The sequence below is a fragment of the Brienomyrus brachyistius genome, unplaced genomic scaffold (assembly GCF_023856365.1).
Source record: "Brienomyrus brachyistius isolate T26 unplaced genomic scaffold, BBRACH_0.4 scaffold67, whole genome shotgun sequence".
Lineage (NCBI taxonomy): Eukaryota > Metazoa > Chordata > Actinopteri > Osteoglossiformes > Mormyridae > Brienomyrus > Brienomyrus brachyistius.
Genome location: NW_026042342.1, coordinates 387,402 through 407,913, shown reverse-complemented (window position 1 = coordinate 407,913; position 20,512 = coordinate 387,402). Strand labels below are relative to the sequence as shown.

Genomic DNA, 20,512 nt, shown 5'->3' with positions numbered 1-20,512 from the left:
CGATGTATAAATATTTTGCGGTATTTTATATGTTTATATGCAAAATTCATGAACCAAAAGATTAACCCGAATTAAGTATTTAAAATGTACCATTATCAAATATCTATAGGTTAACTGTGGACCTGGCAACCCAGCACACTAAATGAGCCACTGCAGGGGTGACATTTGGGACGTTTTAATTTAAGTCTGTCCCTGAAGATCGCGACCGAATCGGGACTTGAAACGTCCCTCGCATCGGGTAATAACAACCTTCTCTTTTCATAACTTACTCAGTGGATCTCCCTGCAAACAAGCTGCTGTGATTAAAATGAACGATATCCGAAAGTAACGCTAGGTCATGTTTACTCGTCTATATTACACGGGCCAGGTGAAACGTTACCATTATTCATTACAAGGTACGTTTGATTGCAGTTGGGAGGCTCGGCGTCCTAAGTACAGCAGGTTGCGGGCACCGGCAGTTTTTTACGTCACATGCTTAGGAGGAGCCGATCTCTTTGACATCTGACTAAAGGAAAGAGGAACTAGTGCAGCGTTGGCTGTCCGTACTTCGCCTTTCTTCTCAAGGCTGGGTGGAAATTTCCTTTGCTTACAAAAAAAAATCAAAAAGCGTTTGAGTAACAATAGGGCGACATGGGATCGGGCGCTTAGTGCGCTTTTCCGTTTTATTTTACTTTTTCTTTGGATGAAGAAGAGTAGTCTTTCGCCAGAGAAGTATGACATGAAGTAACCCCGCGTTGGTGCTCCGGCGTGGTTAGGCGTTGCGAGGTAAGCGGGCGGAATCTACAAGTTTTCACATTTTCTCTCGGGTGTCGCAATGATGGGATTTGAGGCTGAATCGCCTTCGTCTGATGGCGAGTTGGCGATAACGTGGGGCTTTATTACTGTTCGCATTTTGCTGAAAGTCGGCGCATGTTTTGAAGCCTTGTTTTCCCTTCATTTCGAAGGTTGCGCTTATGTCTTACGATTATGCAGACGTACCGCATGTTGTACATGACTATAATAGCCTGCGTTAAATAATACGAGTTGTTGACTCCGTAATGAAAGTCGTGATAACCAACGAATCACCCCCAAAATAGTTGGATTCGCTCTTTAATATTATTGCTCAGCGAAAACAAATGTAAAGCGGAGGCAGAACTGATACATCGTTGACATCTCGGTGTTTTGTCTTATTATTTATATCTATTGTGGGACCCTGAAGCAACTTTTGCTTACGCTCGTGCTGCTTCGTTTCATTGGGGATATGGGGTTTTAAGACATGGGCAGAAAAGTTTTAAGCAAGGTGCCGTGTCGGTGTTTGTAATGGATTTTGAAATCTATAGGCCTGTATTGGGAATGGGAAGATTATGATGACTGTAGTATGTGATGCATCAAGCTGCTTTGTCAGTGACAAAATAAGTATATCTTAAGTAATCAAACTAGTTAGTCCGGATGAACAAAGCTTACTGTTTAAAACGGTTATTTTAAAATAATTTAATAATATTTTGTATTGCCAGATGACACAACAGGTGGCTCTATTTGTTGTAGCTTTAAACACGTTAAACGTTAGGTAATTGGAACTTAATGGAAACTCCCAGAATGGACGTTTTGGCCCAGGGGGTTACAGTGCATTCTCCATTTGTCTGCCTCAATATTTTCTCTTCTCTAGTAACTTATTTTTTTCTGTTAAACCTGCATCTGGTGCATTGTGTGTAAACGGCTGAGTTATGAGAAAGCACACGGTCAGAAGTGCATGATCATGCATTCGTAAGTGTAGATCAGATCCACCTTGATCCGATTATTTATTCTTAGGGAGGGTGCAAATGTTTTTCCGAAGCCAGCATTACTTACTGATACGTTCCCCCTCCCCCGGCTTTTTTGGACTGTTTCAGTGGAAGGGTACTTTTAGTTTTCATTCGTAATCAGTTTTGCTCATATCTATTTAAAAATCTATCTCTTAATCTAACACGCGGTTTTGCCATTCGGCAGTGCCGAGCGACACTGCGAAGTTTTGTTTCCATTAAATCTTCCCGTGCGATCGCGGCCGTATTTACACACCGCGGGGCCGCCGCCACCCACCGGCGTCCTGCGCCCTGCGCTCCTCTACTCCCTCTACTCTAACACTGACATTTCTCCGGATGCTTCTCAGACGCGTCCAGAGGTGCACATTTCAGGTCCAGAAAGTAAAAATCCAGACCAGGATTTTGTTTTAACCAACCACTTTAGTACTATATGACTGTGACTTTTTTTATGCTCAGCTGGTTGGTTGAATCCTGGTCTGGATTTTTACTTTCTGGACCTGAAATGTCCACCTCTGGACGCTTGTCACCTCGAAGCAGCGTTTCATGCTTTCAGGCTACAACTGTTGCTCTATAGTCAACAAGCTGAAGTCTAGCAGATACTACAATCCGTGCTTAATTTTTGCCGGAACTCGGGTTTAATTTCAGCGAAACTTTGGAATAACTGCAAATTCAAGTAGAGAAATGTATAAAATCGGGTTTTATTTGTTTGCTTTAACGTACATCCGCCTAAATGAATGTTTTTAATTTATGACTTGGTTTGAATGGAAAAACCGCACTATGCGCACGCAGGAAAATCCACATTTTAGCGACTAAAATAGATGTTACCTTCTGGCCCAATAAACTCTGTCTTATAGTTTAATGTATGTAACAGGTGTTAGTAGAAAATATTACATCGTTACCAGAAAGATCCAGAAAGTAAAAATCCAGACCAGGATTTTGTTTGAACCAACCAATTGAGTTACTTTTTGGACCTGAAATGTCCACCGATTGTTTTGCGTTTAATTAGTAGCATTATTGTTGTTAAAGACTGAATAGTGTGAGACATCACATAATGACACTTTACTGATCGTGTGGGGAAATTCTCTTCACCTACCCCATCTTGTTCTCCGTGACATGCATGTAGGGGAGAGCAAGCTTGGTAACTAAAGGTCAGCTATGGAGCAGGGAGGTTACGGGCCTTCAGACACGTGATTATCCTGCTAAAGCAGGGCTGGAACCAGTGACCTTCTGATTACAGGCACAGAGCCTTAGCCCAATGAACTACACACTGCCCCTGGGGGGCTGCCGTAGATCTGTGCCCTTCATGAGTTCCGGCACCTCAGAGTTTGCGACTCAAGCACTGACACTTGAGACCGTTTGACAACTGAAGACAAATTCCCCGTGTGTGGACTTGTGATTTTTGAAATGGCATTTGTGCATTTTCACATTAACATTCACATTTTCATCCCATATTTGAACGGCGTGTTGATACTTCGGCCACCGTCTTAATATTATCATATATAATTTCACTAACTGACTGTCTTACTAGCTCGTTTCCGGATCCCTGATATAAGTGGGAAGATTAACAAATTCCGCCTGACTTGTCTTGTATACCATTAATGGTTAACTTCCCCTGTGTAGATGAAAGACAGAAATCGAGATACTTCATTTGTGTTTTAATGTATTGCTGATGGAAAGTAGCAACGGGGATGGAAGGAAATGGGAATTTTTCTTTTACTAAACACGCATACATTTGATGCCCCCTATCAATGACTTGTTAGTAGAAAGCCTCAGATATACAGGGCGAGGACTCTTGTCTGAGGACATGGACTCTTCGCTCCCGTACTTATCTTGCTGTTGGGTCGCTCTAAGAAAAGAGTCGGCCTAATGCGTAGAGGAATTATTAATAGAAGTACATTTAGTAGTTAATGGCCCCCAAAGGGAAATCCACTTGGACTAACAAACCGATTCAAGAACTCTGCTTGCTGTTAAAAACACAATGTTACTTTTTTTTTTCTTTACCTATCAGTGCAGTGGAGCCTTTCGAAAACGACTCAGACCGATGTCCCTGCGTATTCATGGATTGTTGAAGTCCTTTGTGACATTCTTGGGGGGGGGACATTCAGCTTGTTGTGTTTTTCAGCGTTCAGAATTCTGTCACCTGCAGGGCAGTAAAGTTCCAACATTGACCATGCGAAGGAGTGGATACTGCGATGGAATAGACCTGGTGGGATGGAGGATAATGGATCGGTCTCCATTCTGCATGTGTCAAAGGGATGCGTCCCCAGGCTGTCGTGTCTCCTCGGCTTTTTTTAACCGGATTTTTTTTATAGTATTGCACCTTTTTTATACAGCAATGTATTGTTAACACAAAGCAAATGATGAAGCTTTTTCAGACAATCTGTTAGTGTGTAGCATTGCAAAATGCAGCACGGTATGTGTGTGACCATTGTGGGGACCAAATGTCCCCCACAATGTGATAACCTGTTATTTTCACATTGTGGGGACCATTTTCAGGTCCCCACAAAGATCTGTGAATGCAATCAAAAAAAAAAACTAAAAATGCCAAAGTCGTGTATCTTGTTTGGTTACTTATGGTTAAGGTCAGGGCTGGGTAGGGGTTACGGTTATAATTTTGGGATTAGTTTTCCCCATAGAAATGAATGGTGAGTCCCCACAAAGATATCATTACAAACCTGTGTGTGTGTAAACTTTGGAGAGGTCTGTGCTGTTTAAGGCTGCACGATATATCATTTCAGCATCATCATCGCAATGTGAGCATTTGCAATTATCATACCGCGCTTGTCGGCACTGTTTTGTGTCTGACAGCACTTGCTGACTGCCCCCAACTTGTTTGACACCCGCTATTGGTAGAGAAGTTCTGCTATAGTTCATCTTGGGTAACCGGATCTCCTTTTTTTAAATCAGTGTAGCAATGTTACTCTCAGAAATTCCATGTAATGCAGTGTGATGTCGTGTAGCCCTAGTGCATGTGAATGTACAGCTCAGATTCATAGATTTCTGGTATTCATGCTTATTTAGGTGTGAATAAATGCTGAAAATACGAAGGACAGACAACAAAGCCAGAATGTTTTTACAAGTTTCCTAATGTTGTCCACACTTGGGGCATTTCAGCTGGCTTTTCCCCCGTATCAGTAATGAACCACAGGGAATCTCGCTCATAGATTAGAGTAGAGATTAAAACCTGCGATTACTGGTGACTTTGACCCTACGGAGAAAGGCAAGGTGTCTCTGAATGGGAGGGACTTACTACTTTTAGTAAGTTATCTATCCAACCAATGTTTTAGTAGTTTGTCATTGGTTCAGTTAACCAGTTGTGTATGTTTGTACACTCTATCCTGCTGTGTGAAATATTCACCTATATGTGCTATTCTCCTTTTCCTGTTTTTTTTTTTTTTTTTTTTTGTATTTGACAGTATTAGAAATTGTGTATAAATATTTTGCTTTGGAGTCCTGTGATCTTCACCCTGAAAAGTTGCATGCCTGCTTCGAAGATGTGAAATGCCAATGGACAGTTTTTTGGCTGGTAGGTTACCATCAGCCAAGGCTAGCTGCTAGGTAGTTGCACATTAACTCCTGGAATTCTATAAGAAACCCAAAAAATGTTTTCTCAAAGGCACGTTTGTGCGTTGAAGTTTTGACCTGCTACAATGTCATCAGTTACTCTTTACTTGGATCCCTACCTGTTACTTGTTACCTTTCTTAAATGCTTCTCGCAGCGTTAGTGTCGTCTTTGATTTGTCGTCGTCCTTGTTGGTTCCAGAGCCTCGCGTTTGTTAATCCTTTTTGTTAAGCTGCACTTACAGGTGTGCTGTTCCATGACCACATGATACTTTGCGGTGTGTTCAGAAAGGAGGAAATCATTCTCACATTGTCCTCTTTCTCTTAACTGTTCAGTCCTGGTGACTGGTGTATGTGGCGATTCCCACAGTCCTGTAGTACTGGTTACTGACCTGGTTTTTATTCACCGCTGCAGCAGGCCTGGTTGGTGTGGGGAGGGTGGGGTCCCCTGGGAGGGCTTTTTGCGTGCATCACCCTGCCTTCTCTATAGGCCTCTCCTGGGCCATATTTTCACGTTTTGGTGTGACCCGGCTTACAGTGAGCTGCCACTCTAGTTGCAGCCCCCGCATCTACTGACCCCTCTTTGTACCAGCTCAGGGTGCATTTTCGGCAGCTGCCCCGTCATATGAATGCTGGGGACGAGATTGGAAATTCAGCTCGTGTGTGAGGTGCTCTATAAAGGACTGGAATGTGGTCTGCTCAGTAACATCTCGGAGTTGCCAAATATGGATTTATAATTTTTTTTTGTGATTAGTACTAGTGACTGGAAACAAGTCTTTGTTAAGGAACAGTTGACAATTAGGCTTTTGCGTTGGGATTTGTGAGGTGTGGTGCTGAAGAGTCTATCCATTTTAATTCCTCTTGCTGCAGGCTGCGCTACCCTGGATTGGAACCTCACTTGTGATGGAGGTGGGGGGCAAGCGCAAGTTTTGAAAATTTTAAGCAGTTCTAAACCTGTGGATGCCCAGAGTGATTCTACTCTGCTGGGCCCTTGAGCAAGGCCCTTAACCTACGATTGCTTTGTCCTGGGTATGACGTTTATCTACATCCAACCCTGCAAGGAGGTCCTGCAACTTACTGGGAAATTTGGGGGTTGGTGGCAGGACTGGCACTCTAGCTACTGTGGGGGGGGGAGAAAAAATTCACACTGGTCCATTCCGACTAGTATAGTGCTGAGGCATCACCCATAGCATGACTGCACTCAGGTTCCCATCGCTGAGGTGGTTCGTTGTGTGGTGGGTGTTCTGTAGTTAGCGCACACCCATTACCCCTCTCTCCTTTTGATACTTAATGGGCTGTCTAGCAGATGAGGATACTGCTAAGTGATCTTTGCCTGTAGTGGATTAGCAGTGGTCAAAGTTTTATTTATTTATTTATTTATTTATTTATTTTAAATCCCGGTGCAGCTACAAACAACAAAGACAGAAGCAGACAAATTCCCGGCTCCCCCGATCAATGTTTTCTTAGTGTTAACAGACGGGTCTTTGTTTGTTCAGTAAGTGAAAATGAACGACGCTTAAACGTCGAGCACGTTCTTCCTCAGAAGGGCAGGTCTAGACAAGGAGTTTTTATGCCCCCCCCTCCTTAATATAAAACCCTCTACTCCATGTTGGTATTTTACATGTTTCCTGTGCTGATTCTCAGAGCGCATATCTAATGAAACTGGGAGTGGTGAGATTCATAACTGCTGTGTAAGCAACCTAAAATTCTCCCTGTGACTGAAGTGCATTTCTAGCAATTTCTACGCTTGTTTCTGTCACCTGAACCACAGGAAAAGGAAACGACACTGTTCGCCTTTAGCATGTTTTAGTATAGTATGTGAGCTTATAAGCAATGATGCTTATTTTGACCCAAATGTCAGCGCTACTGGACCTCATCAGTCTCCAAAGATAATGTATACAGTAAATGTATTCTTGGTGCGGTTTGATTTTTATTCATCAATCTAAGCAGTGCCGCTTTAGGAACCATGTTGATTAAAGATAATCCAGTCTGACGTATTCTTGCCCTAAAACCGAGAGCCTTAAGTGTCTGTCTGTTCACTATGTATTCTGGGCTATAATGACACTGAGATTGGCAGTAGTTTCCAGGGTAACCGATACTTTGACATCCCCCCCATGTGTAACCACTGATCTCTTTTGTACATAGCAGGCCCTGTTGTACTCTTATCAGGATTTAGGTTTTTCCACTGGGATCTGCTCCGTATAGAGGAGAAGAGTCGTGCTTTTTCCAGCTCCTCATGAGGAAATGGAGCCTAACCTGAAAGACTGTCTCTCCTCTTTCAGTTTTTCTTAAGGTCCCCTGTTTATTAGGGACGGGACAGTGGGGCTGCCAGTGTGATTCTTGCTCCTTTAGTAGTCAGTGTTAAATAGTATCCCGCTCTCTCTCTCTTTTTTTTTTTTTTTTTTTTTTTTTTAAGATAAATATTTTTTCTAGCAGAGTCCACGGCCTGTGCGATCCGGGTAAAATCTGTGAGGTTTAAAGTTTCTGTGTCTCTTTCCAGGAGCCCTGGCTGACCTCAGAGAGGTCTGCTCTACCCCTCTGCAGGTGATAACAATGGGGTAAGACTCTGGTGTCTCTGTTTCTGAGGGACTCTGTGTTCGAGCGGAACGGTCCAGTGGGTTTCCCTGACAACCGACTGATACCAGTGCCTTAACTGGTGTGCTCTTGGCAGCTGGACTTTTCTATTTTTAGCAAATGTCTCAGGGGGGAGGGAGGGGGGCTGTTTTTTTTCCGATGGCTTTGATCCCATTTTAACATGTTACAGACCTTCCCTGTACCTGGAATTTCCTTTTAAGCACTTGGAGTTCTGAATGTCTTCACTCCACTAATGTACTTTTTGCAGAGCTTAATCGTACCCTGGGAAGCTTAAACGCCCTGAGAAATGATTGACTCGCCTCAACACAGATTTTCCATTTAAACCTTAACATGGCTTCTATTTCAGTTAAAGAGCAGTCTTGGTATACATTAATGTACTTATTTCTTTCTTTGAAAGTACTGCTCTCAGAAAGGTGTTCAGCTCATTCCGGAAGACATGAGATTAAAGCCAAAAGCAGCCGAAGTTGGCTTTGAGGCAATGGGACGAGTTGAGACTTGTCGCGACGGTTCCTTACATTCTTATTGGTTGATCTCTGTTTTTCTTTGTCCAGCAGGTGATAAGTGGCACTATGCACACAACAAGGAAGAAACTCAAGTTGGTCGGGGTGATGATGACTGTGAACGTCTTCATCTTCATCATGGCAGAGGTCCTTCGGAGCAGTGGTCAAGGCAAGGGCAACGGGCACAAGTTACTCATGCCCACAAAGCCTTTCTGGAAGAAGCTGGTGGCCAAAGAGGGCTTCTGGAATCGGGAGCAGCAGAAGCTGGACTACTTGCACAACCCCATCCTGATGAGAAGCAATGGCTCCAAGGCCGAGCTGCTGCAGTGGCTTAATGACACGGACTTCTCTGAATCGTGCGACCCGGACTTTGGCGTCGCCACGAAGGTGAGCGATTATAATTCCCTGCCGGGGCGTTTCAAGGACTTTCTGCTGTATATGAAATGCAGGTCGTACCCCATAGTGTTGGACCAGCCTGACATGTGCAAGAATGGGCCTTTCCTATTGCTGGCCATTAAATCCCTGGCGCCACACTTCGACCGACGCCAGGCCATCCGGGAATCATGGGGGCGAGCTGGTCGGATTGCCAACCGCACAATTGCCACGGTGTTCCTCCTTGGCAGTGCCACGGGGGTGGATCATTTCCCTGACTTGTCAACGATGCTGCAGTTTGAGAGCTCTGTACATCATGACATCCTCTTGTGGGACTACAGGGACACCTTCTTCAACCTCACCGTCAAGGAGGTGCTCTTCCTGGACTGGTTCCGCCACCGCTGCCCCACAGCCAATTTCGTCTTCAAGGGGGATGATGACGTCTTTGTCAACACACACCGCATCATGGACTTCCTCAAGGACCTATCCCCAGACAAGGGGAAAGACCTCTTTGTTGGGGACGTGATCACCAACGCTGGCCCACACCGGGACAAGAAGCTGAAGTACTTCATCCCGGAGAGCATTTTTGTGGGCCTGTACCCCCCATATGCAGGAGGAGGGGGGTTCCTGTACTCAGGAGACTTGGCATTACGTTTGCACAACGTGTCTCAGCAAGTGTTCCTCTACCCCATCGATGACGTCTACACTGGCATGTGTCTCAGGAAGCTGGGACTGAGTCCCGAAAAGCACAAGGGCTTCCGGACCTTTGATATCGAGGAGAAGTACAGAGACAACGCCTGTGCTTACAAGAGCTTGATGCTGGTGCACAGCAGGACTCCTCAGGAGATGATTAAAATATGGACGTGGCTCAGCGACCCCAATTTGAACTGTCAGTGATCGTCGCTGTAAATCTGGAATGCGCTGACCTGTTGTCATATCTTTTATCATGCTGAAAGAATGGTGAGCTTCACTTGTTCCAAAAACCAATGGGTAGTTGATGCGGGTATATATATAATTTTTTTTTAAGAAACAAAGCAGTTTTGAGGTTTATGACCGACAGGTTAATTCTTTCTTGGGTCGTTTTGTGGAAAACTTTCTGTAAATGGTGAAGATGCCCCTGAATTCCTAAAACAGCAGGGTCCAGTTATGCCTCAAATTATACTTAAAACCTGATAGTGAAAATAACAAATTTTGTGCTCACAAGTATTGTAAACATGCTTCAAAATACAATAAGAAGTTTGACATCTTGGATGATAATGTCTTGGCAGCTGAACTACCAATGTTGTGATTGTTGCGCCGAAAGATATTTGAACTCTACATTTTTTTGCATTCAAAATGTGACCCAGTTCTACTGGTTTATTAGAATATTAGTTGTGTTTTTTTGTATTATACACTTTTCTTTCAAGAAATGATCATGCTGAATATTTTTAATTACTTCTATGTACTTGATAATGGTTTTCAGTTCGTTAGCTCGTGTAGTGCCCCCGCCCCATTCATGTCCTTGTTCAAGAGGATGTCATTTTTACACAGAAACCAATCAGGTCATAATGGTTCCCCTTATGGAAATTGAGCCATTTGATCGTAGATCCATTTTTTTTCAATCATTATGACGCTGAATATTCATTCCAGGAATTTGTGTGGGTTGTTCTGCTTTATTATTGTTATTATAATTGTTATTTAAGTGCACTTTATGTTCATGTCCATGAGTCTGTGCTTATTGATTGATTGCTTTTTGTTATGCTGTGAAGAATTTGCGTAGTTTTAGGTTGGCCTTACCGTACACGTGGAGATGCAAGATTAGCCAGATTATAGATTATTCTGACAGAAAATTCTGATGTAATTGTGTGATTTCTCTTTTTTTTTTGTTTTGTAAAGATGGGAGTAGATTTGAAATTTACTCTCTAAATTGTTTTGGGACACAAATTCCAAATTGTACTGGCAATAAATTTCATATTGCAGATGTTGGTTGAAGTTCTGTTCCCCACCTCCCACAAACCCTGGTTTTATATGTGAGGTAAAATGCACCGTTAATAAAATGTCTGTGAGAAATCCGTCTCTTTCCTGAAACAAACGTTTGCTCTCTGCCTTCTGCATGAACTGAGATGGTATTTTGGTAAACCTGTTTTTCGGCAGTTGTTTTTAAGCAGTGTTAGGCCAGTGTACACAGTTGTTCATCAGTACACTCCACCCTGAATAACATAATGGGCCCTTTTACCTTCTGTATGGAAAAACTGGAGCGTTTTCATAAAAAAAAAAAGCTTAAGTGTGTCCTGACTTTGTCCGTCTTCCAACCATTTATGGTGGCCAGGGCTGAAGGCCTGGCTTATATCTCGGGATGCCCGTAGCTGCATAGCATTAGGCATTTCGAGGTCCGTATCTGTCAGTTAACACAGGGTGATCATCCTTTATCACTAGGATCACCGTATTAATACGAATCTGCAACTGTGCCGGAGCCGAATGATGATCTGACTACCAGCAGCCAAAGCGATCTAAGAAAAGCTAAGCTAAGAAAGCATCTATCACGTCTCTTCCCGGAATTCTTTCACTCACTTTGCACTTCTACATTTCGATATCTTATCTTCAGTTTCATGGGCGCTACATGCGTGAGACTCAAAGACTTCACATGACCCCTGTGAGAACAAGTGTGGGGTGTGTGTCTGGTTTTTTTTGCCCCCCCCTCCCCCCCAACAACTACTTGAACGTTTTTCTGCCGCCGCCTGCTACTTCTCTGCAGGCTGCCAATGTGGGGGCTGAAGAATTCAACGCGACTCGCACGGCTGGCTGTGTACCAGAACGTCGAGAAAGTGCCTCGTTCAGGATCGCTGTGGCACTCTTCATAGCCTGGTTTGAACCCTTTGCCATAAATTAATTAGTGTGCTACACTGCTGCATCAAGATCATGAGCGTAACCCAAGAAAGACCCTTCAGACGACCGGGCTTGACCGTTTCTTTTACTTGTCAAACCTCACTTACACACCAATGAGCCAAAACATCATGACCACCCTCTCGTGAGGCGAATAATGTTGACTATCTGACAAAAGTGTTGTGTGCCAAAGTGAGATTTATTAGATGGTAAACTAAACATTCGGTTTAAAGATCTGAGTGACTTTACGGGCGAAATCATTATGGCCAGAAGAGTGGATCAGTGTGGGGGAATGCAGTGACGAAGTGGTTAGGGGGTTTCCACTAGGTTCTCCAGTTTCCCCCCACAGTCCAAAAAACATGCTGAAATGAATTGGAGCTGCCTAATTGTCCATAGGCAGAGATGGAAAGTTCAGGTTCAGAAAGTAAAAATCCAGACCAAGATTTTCTTTCAACCAAGTAGTTGAGTATAAAGAGTCACAGTCACAGAGGTACCGTGAGCTTCGTTTAATCACGTGTGGCTCTGGGAGGTATGCAGAGTGCATTATGTTCAGAGAATTTCTGTACTGCCAATGCGTTTCCTGCGACAAAATTATAAGACGAAAATGAAGTCTAAAGTGATTTAATGTATTAACACTCCCGAGAACTGAAATTTTATTGCAATACTACTATGAATAGTTCACGTTATTATAAATATAGCCTCCATCCTGTTTTAAAATATTTAATTTCTCTTAACAAGGACTCGCTGTCAATTTAAACTTTAGTATCTTCATAAAAGAGAGCATATTGTCGGAGTACTTATAATGGTGATTAATAAGTAAGATTAAGAAAGTAAAAAGAAAATATGGCAGCATTTCAATTCAATTAATAGGGCAGCGCAGTAGATAAATCAGTCAAATGCATAGAAAAACAAAAAGTTCATTTCGATTTGGAGTGAACTTTATTGTTATTTAATTATGATATAGTAATGTGAGTAATTTATCAATTAAACTTTACTATATGTTTGCACACGAAAATCAGCCCTATGGTGTCCGCGGATGTTTTGCTAGTGTAGTGGAGCGGTCTTGGGACTTACTGCCCTCGGATTTGGGGGCATTGCTGCATATTCAGTACGGAGATTCCCCGCGCTACCATGCGGTTAGTAGCGACACCTGCAGGAACAAGACGGAAACGGCCGAATGGCAGATGTGTTTGACGGTGATTGGTTAATTGCGTTAATGGCACGTGACTTCACCTGGAGTATTAGGAGAAATTGTAAGTTGGGCAAAACTCTCCGTTTAACGAAAACGACGAAGCGGTTGGGAATGCTTCAGTTCTTAACCGGTAATCAGAACAGCAAAAGTACACGATGAAATTTAAAACTCGACACGAGCATTTCGTATTCTTCCATGTATACACACTTCTTGTAATATACGGTATATTACCAATTAAATGTGCGGAACTGGTGAGTGAATTCTCTTTAGTAAAGACCCTTCTAGTGTATATCTATCCCACATGTTCTGTGGTTAAGGGAGAATTTGTTGTTTAAAACACTGCTTTTATCTTCAAAGTCCCACACTACCCATGTGCTTTGCCCATTCTAGGCAAATGAAGATGCAGCGTACAAATTCGCAGGTGAGATTTAATTATTAAAGTTGTTCAGACAAAAAATGTGTCCACCCGCCCGCGTAATATGCGATGTTTTCAATGTACGCATTTTACGGATGTTGCGCAAAATGCTATTGCATGTTTCACCCTGCCGAAGGGACTTGCAAAGGACGTAAACATTAAATCAGTGTACTGTGTAATGGGTGACACGTCCGTTTCATTAGGTTTAATTATATAGCCCAGAAATGCTGTTAGGCCTATGGGAACAATTGCAAGCACAGGCAGTTTATTTGGTTTTAATGTAATTTTATTGTAACTGCAGCACACCACCGTGTGTTCCTCACTGCAGGTGACGCGAAAAAAAAGTTTTCATTTATTGTTTGCTGTATGCAGTAATGATGATTTACGATGGTGCAAATGATTTGTTTCATCCAGCGCACCGGGTGGTGACTGCAAAGGTCAAAGGACCCGAGAACTGGTGGTTGACGGGAGTTGTAGTTTTTCATTTCTCGCCAAAAAAAAAAGACGAACCATTTTGTCGTCTTCATGGTTAAAAAATGTAAATTTGGTTTAGTCTGAGGCTTCCTCTTTATCTCCTCTTCAGTTCGTTCATTTTGGAGTTAATTGGCTGTGATTACAGACTGAATACGAGCGCCATAAGTGGAGTGCACTATTTGCCAATATTCTGCCGTCTTTTATCTGATTTGGCGTCTTTTTTTCCCTTGAACTTTGGCACTGATCATCTATGACTGCAGACAAATTAAATTACCATCATTGTATAACGTTGTCCAAACCTTGATTTTTAGCACCACTGACTTTCTGTAACATATTGTTAAAACTCCATGCCAAAAATACTAAAAGGTATTACTCAGTTTAATACCCCTACCAGGGGAGAAGCCCTAACAAAAGGGAGAAGTCCAAAACAAAAATATACAATGTTAGGAAGAATAATGATATGACACAAACTCGATACTGTAGACTGGATGGAGTTAAATAGCAAAACGGTTGAAGAGGCATGGGGATTTTTTAAAAGCACATTGTTGCAAGTGCAAGAGGACTTCATACCTGTTTCTAGCAAAAGTAAGTCTAGGAAACTACAACCAAGGTGGTTTACTAAGGAAATTAAGAATAAAGTCAGGAGGAAAAGGGCTCTCTTCCACAAAAATAACTAACGATTTCAAAATAAAGCAGGAGTATCTAAGTCTACAAGTCGAGTTAAAAAAAAATAAAAAATTAAATGCACCATGGGGAATGTAGAAAGGAAGATTGCATTGGAGGTTAAGGATGACATTAACAGCTTCTTCCAATATTTTAACCCCAAAAGAGCTCTAAAACCTGAAATTGCTAATCTGCAGGATAGTAAGGGCCTTATAACTGAAAATGAATTTGATATAGTAAATGATTTTAATGATTATTTTACACGGGTGTTCACAGTAGAGAACACGAGTAACTTACCATCATTTAGTATGAATACAGCGTCGTCTATAACCAATATATGTATAACTGAAGCTGATGTGGGACTAAGCCTAGCTAAGCTCAAAATAAACAAATCGCAGGGCCCTGATGGCATTTAACCTATGGGTTTAAAAGAGATGAGGCATATTATTAGCCAACCTTTAACTTTATTATTCCAGAAATCGTTATCTGCTGGTGTGGTACCTTCTGATTGGAAGTATGCTGATATAACGCCCATATTCAAAAAAGGGGATAGAAGTAATCCAGCAAACTAAAGGCCAATCAGTTTAACTAGCATTACTGGAAAAGTAATGGAAGCTGTAATCCAAGTGAAAATGGTAGATTACCTGGATTCAAAATAACATTCTGAGGGATAGCCAACATAGGTTTAGGAGAGGTAGATCCTGCTTAACTAATGTACTTGAGTTCTTTGAGGAAGCTACACTAGAAATTGATCACAAAAAGGCCTACGATGTGATCTACTTAGATGTCCAGCAGCACAGAGGCTACAACGGCATCTTAGGGACTGGGCTGATACCTGGCAGATGAAATTTAACATAAATAAATGTAAGGTAATCCAAGCAGAGAGCAGTAATATAAATTACAGATATTTTATGGGTTTGACTGAAATAAAGGTAGCTGATTATGAGAAAGACCTTGGTGTGTATGTTGATGCCTCCATGTCCCACTCTCTCCAGTGTGGGGAAGCAATAAAAAATAGGATGTTGGGTTACATCTCTAGGTGTGTGGAGTTTAAGTCAAGGGAGGTGATGCTATGATTATATTATGTCTTGGTAAGACCCCATCTACAATATTGTGTACAGGTTTGGTCACCATACCTTAAGAAGGACATCGCTGCCTTGGGAAAGGTGCAACGTAGGGCTGCGAGAATGATTCCTAGTCTTAGAAGAATGTCTTATGATGAGAGGTTAGCTGAGCTGAATCTGTTTAGCCTCAGGCAAAGGAGACTAAGGGGAGACATGATCCAAGTATATAAGATTCTAACAAGTCGGGATGCTGTTCAGCCAAATGACTATTTCAATATTAGTTTAAATACTAGAACTCATGGCTATAAGTGGAAATTAGCGGGAGAACATTTTACAATGAATTTGAGGAAGCATTTCTTCACACAGCGTGTAGTTAGAGTATGGAATAGTCTTCCTGTTAGTGTAGCACAAGCTAAAACCCTGGGTTCCTTTAAATCAGAGCTAAATAAGATTTTAACAACTCTGAGCTATTAGTTAAGTTCTCCTCAAACAAGCTGGATGGGTCGAATGGCCCATCCCATCGTTTATGTTCTTATGTAGATTTTGACGTTTAGTAATGTTGAATTCTTTCACTTTTATTAGATTTTTTTTTCTGGTCTGTCTGGTATGTTTCTACCCAAAGCAGAGTTGCAAAGGGGTGGAAAATTCTGAGACACTTTTCAGTTAAGCTGTGGGATTTTGGAAACATTCAAAGCTGGAAACTTTCCAGGGGAATTAACCGGAATATATGGGAATTTAATGGGATAATTTTCCAGAATCTTGCAACCCTATCCCTAAATCATCCTAACAGCTTTCCTTTCAAACCATTGATTACATTTTTCATATCTTTCATTTTGTATTTTTAGGGCATACATTTGGTAAGGAAGGTAATGCCTTTTTTGCCCTGCGGAGTTGCCACCACGAGCTGCATGGCGATAGTGGTGAGTTCTTCTCCCCAGATTACATGTGCTCCAGCCCCCCGCTGTGGTGTAACTGGACCATCCAAGTCAAACCCGGGATGCAGGTTCATCTGCAGCTGGAGGACTTGACCCCTGCTGACGCTTGTCACCATAAGAATGACCAAATTCATCTGGATGAGTCCCCAAGCTCTGGAAGACACCGGGTTCTGCATAGGTGCTGGGGGAAGACGGTGTACAAGTCCCAGTCCAGCACCCTGCATGTTGTTCTGCTCATCGGAGGGAACCCCAGACCTCCTCTCAGAGGGTTCCGTGCTCGGTACCACGCTCTTTGGCCAGAACATATCAAAGAACCGAAACACAATGAAAGAGAAGGTTTGGAATGGGATGAAAAGACCAAGCCCTCTTTAATGAAGGGTGGAGATGATTTAATGGTGACGGAACCAAGCGTGAATGCTTTTTCTTCCAAGGGTGCGTTGGGATTCGGCCTTCCAGGATCGCGGACATCAAATCCACCTGCAACGGTCGCACAGCCTGAAACTGAAGATGAAATTGTTGAACATCCGTTAGGTTCAGCGTGGAGTTCTGAAGGCATGTGGAGTCACCTCAAGTCCACCACTGATGGTCTTGCGGCCTCTGTGACTAGCCCGAAGGGCATCTCTGTTGAAGAAAGACGGCCTAATCGTAACAGGATCGAAGACCTCAGCTACAAGCGTGCTGCGTCTGACATAGTGACCGCTAATCACGGAGTGCTGCCGTCAGAAAACGGCACCGCCAGCAGGGGGCACCCTTTCCAATCCACCCCTCCAGAAGTGTGGCGCAGCACAACCCGTAAGTTTGAAAGTCCTGAAATGGAAACACTGAATGCAAGGACAATGAAGGGCAGCTGGGATGAGCACACAGCCAGACAGCTTCCAGTGCTCCGTAGCACTAACTCTCCCTTTAATGCCAACGGCAGCCAAATGACAGGAGAGTGGGATGAATCAAGCCGCATGACACCCGGTGAGAAGTGTTTGAATGTCGTTCTGGACAGTAGATCCAAAGGCAGGAAACGGGAGTAGTGTTTTCAGAAATGTATTCCTGTCTGAGTCATTTATGACTCAAGGCTACATAGACTCCAGTGTTTTTTTCTTTGTCAGCAGGTACCCCTGCGTAATTGACCTTCCCCACCACTACAACACGGACACACACTGCAGCTTATACATTTTTAACAAATTCAAGTTTAGCCACTAGGATTCGGGGGAAAAAAACAGCAAAAAGAAGTCTGGAAATCAGACACTTTGTCGACATTAAACACTAAAACGCATAACTGCTCAAACTGAACAATTTTTTTTTTTTTAATTCCCCCAGTTTTGTAATATTTGTAACACTTGTACGTACCGTTCCAGATGCAATTAATGCACCCTCATGAAGAATGTGGATTGAGATCCATGCCCTCGCACCCAGGGAAGCTGGCCAATCACATTAAAGCTCTTACAGCATAGCCAGTCGATTCTTCCCGCTGGTGCTTGGCCATCTCTCTGGGCACTCCAGCACTGACGGGATTGATGCCTGTGCAGGACTTGTTTACGGTCTTTCCTCTGCTTCCCATACAGAGCTAGCCACTTCTCTGGAACGTTCTGCAAATTCGAGTCGACTGCCACACTTACCTGGAGGTGAGACAACAAGCAATCTGAAGGTTATTCAATGTTGAGCACCATTACATGGTTTTACTGTACGTCCTTGAGGAGCACAATGTGACGTTTGAACAATCTGTAGCTGTGTGAACTTTCTTGCTCCCGTCAGACTCTTTATTCGAAGTGGCTGTAGAGGTTTATACAAGTCCACGTAAAGCTCGGAGCTTGGACCATGTGTTGCTGTCCCTCCAGAAATCAGTGGAAAACATCGTAAGTGACTGTCATAATTAGTTTGTTGTTTAGGTCTAGACTGGGATGCCTTGCGTGATATAAATTTTGTGTGTTTTGGGTGGGTGGGGTTGGGGGTTCAGGTTCAGGGAGAGCTGAGTTTTGATCTTCAGCTGAAAGCCATATCCTCCGAGAGAACAAAGAGGTATGTTCCTTCCCAAGTCAAAGCTTTAACAGTAGTAATTATGGGTGAAGGTTAAGTTGGGTCAGGCTGTTATGCAGTGCTCCCCATAGTGGATGAGGGGGGCTTAACGAGCTGTCAAATCTGTAGGCTCCATGCTGGTATGCTCTTCATCATGTGGGTCCAGTTTACGGGAGGCTTTGAGAGCACTCGCGTCTATGAATCGCTGAGCCATGCTCTCCGGCGGCTGCTGAGGACAGAGGTCCGGCCCGGTGCCAAGAGACGCTTCAATGGGACCATCGCCTCCATCACCACAGAAGGTGTGGGATTGGCTGATCTTGTGGAGATGGGGCATCAACAGAACCATTGATTTGGCCTGTAGTGGGGAAGCAGTATGGTGTGCCCGGTAATATTGCCCCTATAATGGGACCGAATGGGACTCCATGTTGGGATGGGACCCTATGATGTACTGTATAGTGTGGTGCATGTTTTAGCCCTGCATTCTGATATCTTGCTAGTCTTCTGTGTTAGATGTGGATGAATGCAGGACTCAGCTCTTGTCATGTGACGTCCACGCCGACTGCATCAACCTCTTCGGCTCCTACGCTTGCCGCTGTCAGCCAGGGTTCGAGGATATGTCTCCCCTTGATTTTAGGGGGACGATCTGTCTGGATCCCACAGGTACCGCAAGTGTACTCTGGATGTGTGCGGGTAGGGCTTCTCAGAGCCGGTCCCCGACCTGTGCTTCTCCTCCAGCCTCCAGCAGGACGGCCCCGACCGAGGTGCTGGGAGCTCTGTACGCCATGTGTTTCCTGCTCAGCCTCTTCTTGCTGATCCTGCTCTGCGTCGCCGTGGCAATCTACCGGCGCCATCACCGGGGCGTGTTCCTGATGCCATGCGGACGATACGGCGGCGACGACGCTAAGCATATGCCGCCGCCCCCCCCGCCCATACGCCGGCCGAGAGATGGCTGGGAGAGCGCCAAAGACGGCTGTCCATCCGGGGGTCTGCCGCTGATCAGGTTCAGCTCACTGCTGCCCCCTGGAGTCGGGTGTGGGGAACTGGATGAGGTTGCAGAACTGTGACCTGTATGCTTTGTGACTTGGTCTTTGTATTTCTTCTCATTTATACAACATCTAGTAAGGTTTTACTTTAATAGTATGTAAATGGAACATCTCATGTAAGATGGGGTCACACAGCCTTCAATCTAATTTGTGAAAACCATTTATCAAGTTTTTTTTTTTTTTTTTTTTTTTTGATTTCCACTAGCTGGAAATGTTGCATTGTTTTAATGGATGGTCTTTAGCGGCGATGGCCCTAATGCACCGAAAGCGATGTCGGTTTGCATTCCGTGAAAGACGCTTCCTTCCCCGAGCACAGGAAGGAGGTGTCTGTCTGGAGGAACGAGCGAGAAATCAAAGGACCAAATTCACTTTGCATGGAATTCCCTCCTGAGAATAAATCTGACATAAGAAATGCTTCGCTGGTGTTTATTTTACCCCCCCAGTATGAGTTTGGGCTTTAGCCCCCCTGTCTCAGGTGCTGCGGTCCGCTTGTATCTTTCAGATTAACATCTTCGCAGATATAGTCTCTTCACAGCTGGTGAGGCCAATATTTAAAAAGATGGAGAAATTGATTTACATCACAAGCTGTCACTACTACAAGCTATTTTTAATTCTTTAGGGGGTTGATATGTTTTCCTGTATAATGCATCGATTCAAGTGGAAACATCCCAGCAAAACGGCTGTAATGTGATATGGATCTCTGGCTCTCTTGCACTTTTCTTAAGAATTCTGTACGTGGGCTTAATGGTAAGTCGCGTAAGTTCCGGGACCAACGGCTGACATGTTTTTCGTCTGCTTCTGGAAGTGGTGTGGTTGCCTCGTTACCTCGCATCTCTGCGGCTGTGTGTACGGTGGTGTCTGTGTGTGTCACTGCCCTCTGATAGACTGGCATCCTGTCCAGGATGTGCCCCTCAGTTGAAAGGTGCTTCAAGCTGGCAGATTGCACTGAACGTATAAATCAGCTCCTCAATGAATCTTATCTTTATTTTAATATATTTGAATGTATTACCTCAAATCATGATTTATTTATAGAGCACACTTACAGCAAGAA

The 20,512-nt window shown here is 43.5% G+C and overlaps 2 protein-coding genes across 6 annotated transcripts; both read left to right on the top strand.

Annotated features, from left to right (window-relative positions):
* The first annotated feature begins 475 nt into the window (after window positions 1-475).
* Window positions 476-10,855, top strand: b3gnt2a (UDP-GlcNAc:betaGal beta-1,3-N-acetylglucosaminyltransferase 2a). Of its 4 annotated transcripts, none has more exons than XM_049002372.1 (3): window positions 476-765; window positions 7,840-7,897; window positions 8,486-10,855. In XM_049002372.1, exon 3 carries the CDS (start codon window positions 8,504-8,506, stop codon window positions 9,701-9,703), a length of 1,200 nt encoding a protein of 399 aa, XP_048858329.1. In that variant the 5' UTR covers window positions 476-765; window positions 7,840-7,897; window positions 8,486-8,503; the 3' UTR covers window positions 9,704-10,855. The 4 variants fall into 4 exon arrangements, with proteins under 4 accessions (XP_048858329.1, XP_048858331.1, XP_048858328.1 ...); XM_049002371.1 differs by having other exon boundaries at window positions 477-765; window positions 8,489-10,855; XM_049002374.1 differs by lacking the exon at window positions 7,840-7,897.
* A 1,932-nt stretch (window positions 10,856-12,787) lies between these two features.
* zgc:66455 (uncharacterized protein LOC393502 homolog) lies at window positions 12,788-19,859 on the top strand. Of its 2 annotated transcripts, none has more exons than XM_049002370.1 (9): window positions 12,788-13,111; window positions 13,251-13,281; window positions 16,322-17,203; window positions 17,968-18,027; window positions 18,158-18,258; window positions 18,360-18,421; window positions 18,548-18,717; window positions 18,929-19,078; window positions 19,154-19,859. In XM_049002370.1, the coding sequence occupies exons 1-9, from the start codon at window positions 13,016-13,018 to the stop codon at window positions 19,480-19,482; spliced, it is 1,881 nt and encodes a 626-aa protein (XP_048858327.1). In that variant the 5' UTR covers window positions 12,788-13,015; the 3' UTR covers window positions 19,483-19,859. The 2 variants fall into 2 exon arrangements, with proteins under 2 accessions (XP_048858327.1, XP_048858326.1); XM_049002369.1 differs by having other exon boundaries at window positions 12,790-13,111; window positions 16,322-17,374.
* Window positions 19,860-20,512: the final 653 nt, after the last annotated feature.